This window comes from Vulpes lagopus, chromosome 4, assembly GCF_018345385.1.
Source record: "Vulpes lagopus strain Blue_001 chromosome 4, ASM1834538v1, whole genome shotgun sequence".
Taxonomy (NCBI): domain Eukaryota; kingdom Metazoa; phylum Chordata; class Mammalia; order Carnivora; family Canidae; genus Vulpes; species Vulpes lagopus.
Genome location: NC_054827.1, coordinates 34141166 through 34153708, shown reverse-complemented (window position 1 = coordinate 34153708; position 12543 = coordinate 34141166). Strand labels below are relative to the sequence as shown.

Below are 12543 nucleotides of genomic sequence, written 5' to 3'. Positions count from 1 at the left end.
CCTTACCTCTTTGGGTTGTGTCTGTCCTTCCTGCCACACGTAGCCCATAGTAATAAAGCTGAGAACCAAGTGAGCCAGGCGCTGTTCCCGGTAACTCTGGAGGCCCTGACAGCTGAGGAGGGGCATCTGTTCAAGAGAACACACATCATCAGTTGCAGTGGGCTTGGGCTTCTCTGCCCTGATGGGTTCTCCCTGTGTAGGGAACAGGTCATACTCTAGTGCAGGAGCTAGGAGCCTCCACCGACACCCATCCCTCCGCCCAACACCCCGGCTGCTACAGTATTGCCTATTCCAGGCAGCATTGTTCATGAAGTACCCAGCCACTCCGTCCAGGCTCCCAAATTGTGCCAGCCACGGTCAAGTGCCCTGATCGCTCAGAGTGTCCACCAGAACCAGTTCCCCAAACTGGGATGGTTTATTTCGAGGGCTGCACCATGGCAACGCTACCCATCAGGGCACCTTTGCCTCCTTGGCCTCGTCTAAGCCGAGAGCAAGCCTGCAGCGCCCGCGATACTCAAACGGCTTAATTCTGAAGTACAAAAACGAGTTGGAAATTCGACCAAATCCCTGGCTGGCGGGGGGGGGGGGGGGGGGGGGGGGGGGGAGGCAATTGGTGTGAACGGGCCAAAGGGTCGTGCAGTCCTTGCTTGAACTCCTCCCATGAGCCTGGCTGGGGTTTGTACCTCTCCATGCCCTTTTCTTCTTGGAAATGTCATGAAAGCCACATCCTGCACAGAAGTTAATGGTTGACGGCTCTGCCGAAACAATAACCAGTTTCTCGCTTTTGCCTGGACGGCCTTGCCCGTGGAGGTGGACACACCAGTGAGCCCGGCCTCCGGGCGCGCCCCTCCCCACCGCTGCTCCCCCCCTTCCTCCGTGGCTCCCCAGCTCCACGGGGCCCTCAGGTGCCACAGCAGGTGGTGGAGGACGTGGTGTGTGTGTCCTAAGTTCCAGGCACCGTAGGAGCATCCTCAGACCCGCCGCCCCTCGGCTCCTCCGGCTCAGAGCCAACCCCCCCCCCCACCCCGGGGTCCCCCCTCTCCCTGCCTCCCCCCTCCCCCGCCCCGGCCGCCCTCCCGTCGGATCCTCCCCCTGCAGTCCTCCAGGGCCCGCCTGGCTGAGGATGTCCGCCCCGCGCAGCCGCGTGTTTATTCCTCCCCAAAATGCAAAAATGTTCTCTGGCAGGATCGCAGAGCGCTTGCGTGGGGGGGGTGGGGGGGAGGGTGGTGGCTGCTGAAATATTGCATTTCAACAGGAAGCAGCTTGAGAATTCTAACAATAGTGATTTATTAAGTACTTGTTATAAAGCCTCTTCCTAAAATCTTCCCACGCTGGGTGGTGCTGGGCCTCCCCCTCAACCCACAGGACAAACTGTGTCAGACAGGGCAGGCGCAGTGTCCCAGAGTGGGGGGCACTGAGCCAGGGTGCCCCTTCACTTCCACTGACCGCTGACCTGCGGGCTCAAGTTGGCCTCGCCTGACAGGTACATGAAAGCCGCGTGTAATTTTAAATTTTCTAAGCGGTGACATAAAAAAAAAGTACTAAAAAGAAACATGAAATTTGTCTTAATAATATGCTTTTCTCTGCCAATATATCCATTATATTATCAACACATAATCAGTGTAAAACTATTGAGACATTTTGCAGCCCTTTTTTATAAGTAAGTCTTCAAAACCCAGCGCATAGCTCACAGCACAGTTTGTCCTAACCACATTTCAGATGTTCCAAAGCCTTCAGCCCCTATTGGCTGCCTATAGTGCAGCCTGAAGACAAAGGCATAAAGTACAAGTTGAGAATGTTTCTCTTGGTTGGAAGGGTTTGGGTTTTTTTGTTGTTGGAAATTTCTGTACATTCCAGAGTCCTTGGGGTCTCTCTTCCACGTAAACATACAAATTACTTTTTTAAATTTTCTTTTAATCAAAATGATTTGGAAAAAAAAATAAACAGTAACAACAAATACTCTTTGGAAGTTTCTTCTAAAACAAACAAACAAACAAACAAAAAATACCAGTGAAATGGTTGGGGAGAGAATGAGTTATAAACTTAATGTTTTCCTCAATTTAAAAGTAAATCAACTTGATTCCGTGTGTGTGTGTACTGTAAAATGAAAAGTAAATACAGAAGTTGTAAAATGCGATCTCATTACCGTTTAGGTTTCATTTTCCTGATTATTAGTAAAGGTTATTATCTTTCATATGTCACTTGGTCATTCATGTTTGCTAAGTAAAATGCTCATGTTTATAGCATATTTCTTTCTTTCTTTCTTTTCTTTCTTTCTTTCTTTCTTTCTTTCTTTCTTTCTTTCTTTGTTTATTCATGAGAACACAGAGAGAGGCAGAGACAGGCAGAGAGAGAGGCAGGCTCCATGCAGGGATGTGGGACTCCATCCTGGGACTCCAGAATCACATAGTGGGCCAGTGGGCTGGAGGCAGGCGCTAAACCACTGGGCCACCCAGGGATCCCTCTTTTTAACTTGGTTGTCTTTCTGTTTTATTTCCAGAACTTTGTCCAGTATACAAGTCTTTTTGTTATACATGTGAAAACATCTTGTTTCAGTTTGTGACTTGGCTTTTCATTTTCTTTATAATCTATTTTGATGAATGGAGATTCTATATTAATGAAGTCTATTGTAAAAATATCTCAGCTTTAGTCATTAGGAAATCTTCCTTAGTTCAAGTACATATTCTCTTAAATTCTCTTCTATAACGTTTAAATTTTCATTTTTTCCTTTAAATTCTTAGTCTATCTAGAATGAATTTATTTTTATTTATGACAAAAGTAGCCAATTCAAAGTATTCTTTTGCTCTATGCTGCCATATGTGTGGATAATCAGCCATTCTTTACCATTATGTCCCCTTCTGATCTATCATCTGTTATATATGAAGATTTCACATACTTGTGGGTCTGTATGTATGTTCTGTAAAAGTTCTTGGTCCTCTTTGTTTATGCTGCCTCCATATCATATCCTCTTAATTTTTGTAGTTTTATATTACATCATGATAACTGATAAGGCAAATCTTCTCACCTTGCTATTGTTAAATATATATATATGCATATATATATATTCACTTCCTATGTAATATGGCATAATGAACTAAACATTATTTTATTTTCATAACTTCCACATCTCTTTTTTTTAACAGCTTGTTAAAAATAAATATAGAATTTTAACTCTATCATCATGTTAATGCACTTTGGCCACAAGACTATGTCCATACACATACATGCATGCACAAATTATTTTAGAAATTCCTTCTTATTTCACCAACACATTAACAGTGATTATTAAGAATTGATCATACGGAAAAAATTGACCATATATTTAATTAATTTCGTTGTTGGGCAATGTTTCTTAAATTCTCATTTTTTTGTCTTTCCTGAGTTCTTTATTCTGACTTATATTCATGATGCTAGAATAATTTCTGAACATTTAAGACAAAGTGCTTGGATAGTATATTTTCCTGTTTTTTGATTTGACTGATAATTTACTTTTTTTGGTTCTCAGATGATTATTAAAATCTGTGTTCTAAATACTTATTCCTAAAATTTTATTAGTATTCATACATTATCTTTAAAAATATCAGCATGGACAGATATATTTTTATTTTAATACTTTGGATTATAATACAATAATCCCTTATTTATTTGCTTGCTATATTGTTCCGTACTGGCCACTGGGGTCTTTTTCAGGTTGACTTCTGTGTCCCACTTAATATGCCCCAACCTTTCATATTTGTTTGTTTGTTAGCATTCTCTTACTTCCTGGCAGTGTAAGAGGGTTCATCTTGTATTTACCCTGTCCCAAGTTTATAATCAGGACCTTCTCCAAGGACCTCTAGTTTCTTAAATTGGAGAAGGGTGTTTATCCCAACACTGGGCTTGCCCTTTGCTACTGGGGTGCCACTGCTTCTAGGTCTTCACAGTGGACAAAGTGAGGAAATTGTGTGTGTGTGTGTATGTGTGTGTGTGTGTGTGAGATGTATATGTATATGTGTGTACACATATTTTATATATACACACATATATAAAGATTTATCCACATATGTTTATTTACTCATATATAAAATGCTAAACATGACTTCATGCTCATGTTTCTAACTCTCATCCAGTACCACAGGTTGATTCTAGCCTTCTCCTTTGGCCAATTTAGAACTTTCATCTCTGACAGCAAAGTATCATACAGCATCTGTTCAACCTAGTATTCATAAAAAGCAGTTTTAGAATTGTTAAACTGTATCCCACACACACAAAAAACAATTTCCGAACTAGACTTTAGTGATTATGTGTAGTTCCCCTTGAGTTTGACCATATAGATTGCAGCCACAGCATCATTTTCCACAGAGCCTCAGGTCAGCTCTTTAGTCCTTTTGCCCTTTCTCATGAAGTGACATCCCACATCTGGAGTACCATTACATTCATTTGTCACAGACTGCATTCCATTCCAAGAGTCCCCCAAGTTCTGGTTAATTGATTTTTAAAATTTGCATACAATTCACTCCCTATGATAAACAATTCTGTGGGTTTTACAGCCACCTGAGTACCACGCAGAACAATTCCATCATCCTAAAACTCCTCCTTAGGAGAGGTAGTTCACCACCCATGTCTTCCTCCACAGTCTTTGGTAATCATTGATCCGTTTTCTGTCCTTAGAGTTTTGTCTTTTCCAGAATGTCATTTGAGTGGGATCACACAATATATAGTCTTTTGGGTCTGACGTATTTTACTTAGCAAAATATAATTTTGACCCTGAATAGCATTATGTTGTGTGGTTATAACTCAATGTCTCAGCTAGTCGGGGCTGCTATAACAAAGTGCCACAGACTAGGTGGCTTATAAATAGTGGACATTTAAATTCTACAATATTCATGGCTGAAAGCCCAAGATCAGGGTGGGGTGCCAGCATGACTGGATTCTGGGGAGGGTCCTCTTCTGGGTTGCATACTGCTGTCTTCCTGTTTTATCCTCACATTATAGCTACAGAGGGCCAGAGAGCACTCAGGAGCCACTTTTACAAGTACACTAATTCTCTTTATGAGGGTTCCATGCTCACAACCTATAGTCTGTGTTGATCAGTTTTATGTGTTGGCCTGACTAGGCTAAGGGACTCTCAGATAACCGGTAAAACATTGTTTCTTGGTGTGTCTCTGGGTGTTTCTGGAAGAGGATAGCATTTGAACAGTAGGCTAAGTAAAGAACATTGCACTCAGACACTCGGGTGGACATCATCAATTGCATTAGAGCCTGAATAAAATAAGGAAGTGGAGGAATTTTCTGTCTGCTTGAGCTGAGACAGCCATCTTCTAGCTGGGAACAGCAGTTACCAAGTGCTCGGACCTTCTGACTCAGGCTGGGACATACACTGTTGGCTTCCTTGGCTCTCATCTTGCTGAGGCTCCTACTTGCAGTGTAGCCTCCATAGTCATGGGGGCCCATCCCTCCTAATAAATCTTTTTCTCTGTGTCTCACTATATCCTATGGGTTCTGTTTCTCTGGAGAGCTCTGACTAATTCACCTCCCAAAAGCCCTACCCTCTAATACCATCACATTGATGATTAGGAATCTAAATTTAGGAATCGAAAATTAGAATCTAAATTTGTGGGCAATACAAACATTTAGTCCATGTACTCAGTTTAACTATTCTCCTGTTGAGAGAATAGGTTGATTATTTCCAGTTAGGGGGATTATGAATAAAGCTGCTATAAACAATCACATATAAGATTTTCCATGCACATAAATTCCCAGTTGACTTGAGTAAATACTTAGGAATGTGATTGCTGGGTCATATGAAAAGTTTATATTCAACTTCATAAGAATCTGCCAAGCCATCTTCCAAAGTAGTTGTACTATTTTTTGCATTCCTACCAGCAAAATGAATGAGTGTCTCTTTGGTATATATCTTCACTGGCACTTGATAATGGCAAATTTTCTTTTTAAATTTTAGTTGTTCAAAGAGATAATGAATTGTTTCTTAATACTTACTATTATAAATAATCCTGTCACTCTGTAAGTAACCTAGTTTTGTTTTTTATTGTTTCCTGGTTAAAACTTGCAAAATTTTCCTCTTGTTCTAGAAAATTTGAAATTTCACAAGGGTATCTGTATGTGTCCCCCTTACCACCATTGTTTTTCTGATAAAATACTCAAATCTTTCCTAAGATCTGAAAAATTTTGTTCTTATATGCTTGAAGCTTTGCTTTTTCTCCCCCTATACCACTCTGCTTTAGAGAACTAGTAGAGTTTGGGTCATTAATTTCTCCTTTTCATATACTTTATTTTTCAGAGTTGGTATTTCTATAATTTTTGCTTTATATTTTATGAAAAATGTATCCTTTTTCTATAACCAATGTTTCTATGATTTATTTGAGTTCATATTGAGTTTCTTTGCTCCCCACTAGTTCCTTTTACATACAAATTTACTTATTTTTATAAAATAAATACACTGGAGATGTTAATTATAATATTAAAAACATTGAGTTCATCAGAGCCATTGACTGTGAATGTCCAGTCCCTTTCTATTGCTCTTTGACTTATTCCTTCTCTTCATATTACATGATAATTTGGTTTTGTCTATTCATGTTCAGGAATGGTGGTCAGTTCTGTCAGACCTTAGTATCTAATACAGCATTCCTTATCATGTTTCTGGAATGCTGCTGAGTTTCCTCTTGTGTAGCTTCTTGTGAGCAAGTCAGTTGCCTGTAGTGTTTTGTGGCAGTAGAGTAGAGAACGGACATTTTCAGGAATAGGATGGATGCATCTAAACCAAAAAATAGGGATCCCTGGGTGGCGCAGTGGTTTGGCGCCTGCCTTTGGCCCAGGGCGCGATCCTGGAGAGCCGGGATCGAATCCCACATCGGGCTCCCGGTGCATGGAGCCTGCTTCTCCCTCTGCCTGTGTCTCTGCCTCTCTCTCTCTGTGACTATCATAAATAAAAATTAAAAAAAAAATAAACCAAAAAATAAGTTTGTTTGTTTGTTTGTTTTTTACCAAAATACAGATAGGTGTACTGGGGCTTTCTAAGAGCAACGTGGCTGGCCTGGAGGTACTTTAAGATAAAAACTGTAAATGTTTTTATTGTGTTGTCTGTGCCAAGTAAAGGACTCATGAGAACAAATGTTTTATCTGTAGCTCCATGTATGGTCCAGGAAGCCATAATATTTGTTTTCGTTACTAATTTCCAATTGATTCAGTCTCAACTTGTGCTGGTGAACTTTTTTTTTTTTTTAAGATTTAAAAATTTTTCAGTAATCTTAAAAAGCACAATTTGCTTTGGTTGAATGCTTTGCATGGGTACCATAGATTGATATAATTTGCTTAATATGATATAAAAATTCTTAAAATTTTTATCTATCTTTGCTACTTTCTCTTGTTTTCCTGCATATAAAGATATTTTATTATTTTTCTTCTTCTTTGTATTTCTTTGGTCATGTTTTTTTTTCTTTTTATTTTTTTTTACTTTTATTTATTTATGATAGTCACAGAGAAAGAGAGAGAGGCAGAGACACAGGCAGAGGGAGAAACAGGCTCCATGCACTGGGAGCCCGACGTGGGATTCGATTCTGGGTCTCCAGGATCGCGCCCTGGGCCAAAGGCAGGCGCTAAACCGCTGCGCCACCCAGGGATCCCTTCTTTGGTCATGTTAAAGAGACTTTATGCAGCAGGAAAATAAATTCTTAGGTTTATCTTCATTAACACTGAAGATGGTCCTATGCATCTCTCATAGGATTTCCAGTCTTGTGCCTGCACTTAACAGGCATCTAGTATTTTTAAATACATTAGTATTTATAGATATTAAACATGTGTAAGTCAGTGATAGAGGATTTAGGAGAATGGAAAACCTTTTTTCTCTCTGAAATCACAAGGCATTCCAGATTGGTGGGATTAAATCCCATGGAGACAAGACTAGAGAGAAGTATAAATATATATTGAACACTGCTGAGTGGCAGGGAATATGGAAGTCATTTAGTCCTTACAACAATTCTATGAGACCAGAATTTCTCCCCTTCTGTAAATAAGGACTCAGAATTACAGGGGTGAAATAATTTATTTATAAGTTGGAAAGCTATTATGTGATAAAACCAAGATTCAGACTCAGTCTTCCTGAATTAAAGTCTATGTTTTCTCATTATATCCTATTATTACTGTGGGGGCAATATCAGTGCCCATGGACCAAGAAGTTTCACTGTTTTTACTCACTTTTGGGAAATATTCCTCCTCTTATTATTTCTGCAGAACCTACTAACTTGACTCAACTATTCTATGAGACTCCAATGGTAAAATCAAGTTGTAACCATGTGACATGCAAGAAGGACACTGAGAATATCTATGCTTACCTTTCTCTAGTTAGATCTTTTCCATCAGCTTGCCTATAATTCCCAAACAGACAGCCTTCCTTCTGCAAACAAATATTTGTTGAGTGCTTAATATGTTCCAGAAATCGTTATGTGCAGGCTCTGGAAACTAGGGAAATGCATGTGTAATATGAGCAACAAGTCACTCCACTCTTCAGGAAAGGCGAGAGAGCTTAGTTGGTAATTTCAAAGGCAATGGTTTGTGTCCCTGGGTCCATTGACCCACTTTCATAATGCTGAGAAAGAGGAGTATGTGAGGATGAAATTAAGATCGTGAGAAGAACTTAAAGAGGAAAAAAAGTGACCTTAAAGAGAAGAATGAAAAAGATATACCTTGTTCACTCGAGCTTGAAGCTGGCGACTCTCAATCAAATGAGGGAGTTCATTGGCAATTTCCATCCAAGGCCTAAACTGATCTGGAAGTTCTTTCTGCATTCAAAATGGAAACATCTCATTATTTTAGATCTCTCTGGGAAGCAGCTTCAGGGGAGTAGCTGCTTTCAGATTTTAGTCTTAAAGTAGAATTCAGGTCAGTTCAGCAACAAATATTGAGAATTCACTGTATGCTGGGTCCTATGCTAAGCATTGCAAGCACACAAATAACTGAAATACAATCCTACTGGGCATGTAGTCTAGTAAGGCAGGAAAACATGTAGTCAGATATATCCTAATGCAGTGTAATATGTTCAATTATTGACGTGTATAAGTTTAAGAACTTGTGGGAAAAAAAAGAACTTGTGAAGAAGAGTAAGTTGTTAATTCTGTCATCAGGTGTGGGAAATTAAAGGGAAGTATTTGTAGAAATATGACAATTGGGGCCAGTGTTAGAGTCTGAAAGTGACTTTGTTCGGTGGAACTTTGAAAATGGGAAGACAGTAAAACAGAGGAGACATTGCATAAATAGAGACAACTGTGCGTCCTGGATTACAAGTGACTCAGTGTTACTGGAATATTAAGCCCGAGAGCAAAAGTGATGGACAACGAGACCAGAAAATCAGATCAAATATGCTTTAATGTACATAAGGATTTTCTTTTTATGTAGTTGGTGACATGGTTCAATTTGAATTTTAGAAAGGTAATTTCATTTGTAGGGTTTGAAGGTATAAATCTGATTAGGAAGGCTTTGAAGTACCATAATGAGAACTAAATTTAGGCAATGACAGTGAATTTAGAAAGGAAAAGGCATGTATTCAAGAAGTATTTGGAAAGGGGCACCTAGGTGGCTCAGTGAGTTAAGCATCCAACTCTTAATTTTGGCTCAGATTGCAATCTCAAGGTCATGATCTCAGGGTGGTTAGATCCAGTGTCAGGCTCTGCAGTAGACTAGGAGGAGTGTGCTTGAGTTTCTCTCCCTCACTCCTCCCTCTGCTTGCGCTCTCTCTTTCTCAAATAAATAAATCTTTCAAAAAAGGAGAAATATTTGGAAAGTAAAATTCAAATGATGAGACAATTACATTTAGAGATGGGGGCTAAAGGCAAGATGACTTCTGGTCTAATAGCGCTGCCTGTGCTGGAACCATGTTTTAGCCAAGTAGTATATAGGCTGAATTTCAGCAATCCTGATTCCAACCCAGGAAATGGCACACTGTATCTATTGCTATAAATAAACTTATGTTGGAATAAGTCACACTTGTGTGTTTACATATTGTCTATGGCTGCTTCTACATTATAGCCTCAGAGTCGGGTAGTTACAGCAGAAAAACTATATGGAATACAAATCTTCAAGTATTTATTACTTGGCTGTTCACAGAAAAAGTTTGCCAACTCTTGATCCCTATGGTCTACACCTCTTTTTTCAGAGTATAAACTGTATAAATGTGTCTCTGGGTTAAGGACAGGCCATATGGAATTGATGGGAACACAAATTGAAACAGAAATGCAGAGGGATGTCAAAAAGAAGGCATAAACTTAGTGAATTTATTTTTAATATTTATAGCCTAAAATGTCTGTGGAATGTCAAGATACTGGGCAAGTACATTTGCAGTTTGAAGTTCAGAAAAAAAATTAGTATTAGAAATGCACAGTTGGGAGACATAACTGGTAAAAACACCACATGTACTTAAAACCACAAGAGTGTATAAAGTCATTTGGGAGAAGTCACAAAGTGGAAGGAGACTGCCCAGATCAGCACACTGGGGAATATTGACAAAGCAGGCTGAGGAAGTATATCCAGCGATACAGACCAAAAAGGTTCAATGAGCCAGAAGAGAATCACCCTCCAAAAGTCAAGACGTTAGAGGACATCAAATAAGGGATTCAACAGAAGGTCAAAGGTATCATTAGAAAGTTAAAGGAAGATTGTCCCCTTTGAAAAAAAAAATTAAGAAGATACTCATGTATATCAGTCTTTCTATGTATCTGGCATAGAAATTTAGTTCAGGGTCAGGCAAGCAGTGTTTAAATTTTAGTGAGTTGAGGAAGTGAGAATACAGAGACCCAAAGTGTAAATTACTATTTTTAAGAGAGTCATAGGGCATTGGCAAGGAGGCATTTGGGTCTGAGATCTATCTCAATTTTAAAATGAGAACTTTAAGAAGTTTAGTCTTGAAAGGTAAAGGACAGACATGAGTAACTTCAGGCAAAATGTTATGGAGTAAGGGGAGAAGGGGAATAAGAGGCCAAATAAAGCATCTGGCTTTGAAATGATAGAAAGAGAAAGTCTGGAGCTTGAGGGAGTTTGCTCTTTATGAACTCAATTTCTCACCAAATGGGAGAGATCAGCTTCTATTACTTGAAGAAAGGGGTTGGTGTTAAAGTAATTATAGAAGGGAGAAGGAACAGAAGATTAAACATAAAAATACAAATACAAACAATAAACTCTGTTATATGTCTTATATTATGTACATTATACTATATTATAATGATATATAAAACCCATCACAATTTGAAAAATGTGTTCGGAGAGGTAGAGAACTATAAGTTACCCATAAATCACTTATTGGAGGCAGTCCTCTGTCTCAGATCTGAGACAAAATTGGGTTCAAACTCCTAATTAATTCATAACCTGGGTGAATCTAACATCCAATCCACAATCTCTGAAAATTAAATTTTATTTAATCCTCTCTTTTTTATCTTTGAAATTGAATCAATTCAGGACAAACTGAGAACTCCCTACTAGCTTTCTCAACAAATCAGATTATACCAGCATCATATTATTTTTATTTTTACTATAAATACAGATGATCATGGAGAGAAAATCCCATTACACTCTTCTCCTCAGGTGTTCACACAGTACCTCTGCTTCTGGAAGGGAGCTACCTTTCTCTCCCCTTCTTCTCCCAGGGAGAAGAAGTTTATAAACACAGTAGTATAATCTTCCCCAGCAATGCTTAACAGTGGGTGCAGAATTGAAGAGGGCTGATAATTATATTGACCCAAGTTTGGAGATTTACAGAGTTGGTAGCAGAATTGAGAATATCAGCAAGAATAAAGGCAGAAACATTTATGATAAACAGACTCTGAACTGGCAACTTGTTTGTCATCTCATTTGTATGATGCATGTTTTATGAACATAAACTGAATATGGTTTTACAGAGACAATGGAATTAATCTTCATAACAGAAAAATCAAAGTTGCAGAGTCATAATATTCAGAACGTCTTTTTAAAGTGGGTTTTTAGGGGAACCTGGGTGGCTTAGTCGGTTGAGTGTCTGACTCTTGACTCTGGCTCAGGTCTTGATCTCAGGGTTGTAGGATAGAGCCCTGTATTGGGCTACATGCTCAGTGTGGAATCTGCTTGTCCCTCTCCCTCCACTCCTTTCCCCACTCTCTCTCTACTCTCTTTCTCTCTCAAATAAATAAATAAAATCTTTAAAATAAAACTAAAAAAATAAAGTGGGTTTTAAGAAGGAAAATTGTAACCAAATCATTACCTCTGGCCTTCTCTCCTCGATGCCTAGATAAGGGATATCCTATTTTAAAAATTATATATATGGTGGCATCCTGGATTTCTGTTTTCTTCACCTTCATGCAAATCCTTAAATACTACCTTTTGCCTTCAGTTGTGCTGCAGTGGAGTATTTACTTTTTCTTTTCTCTTAGATTCCTAGGGGAATCTCTGCCTTCCTCCTGTTTTTTTTCTCTCCTTTGGGAAACAAACCATAAAAGACTCTTAAAACAGAGAACAAACAAAGGGGTGATGGAGGGAAGTGGGGCAAGGAGGGGCTAGGCAGGGTGATGAGTATCAAGGAGGGCA

At 39.2% G+C, this 12543-nt stretch overlaps 1 protein-coding gene across 4 annotated transcripts in view; it reads right to left on the bottom strand.

The window, feature by feature from the left end:
- IDO2 (indoleamine 2,3-dioxygenase 2) overlaps nucleotides 1-12543 on the bottom strand; it is a 57193-nt gene that overhangs the window by 29396 nt on the left and 15254 nt on the right. The window contains exons 2-3 of one of the 4 annotated variants that reach the window (XM_041752110.1): nucleotides 8682-8777; nucleotides 7-126 (exon numbers count right to left, since the gene is read on the bottom strand). In XM_041752110.1, the coding sequence (XP_041608044.1) occupies nucleotides 7-126; nucleotides 8682-8777 (216 nt within the window). Of the gene's footprint in view, nucleotides 1-6; nucleotides 127-316; nucleotides 492-683; nucleotides 1009-8681; nucleotides 8778-12543 lie in introns of those variants that run through there. The other 3 variants (XM_041752111.1, XM_041752112.1, XM_041752113.1) reach the window with 3 other exon arrangements.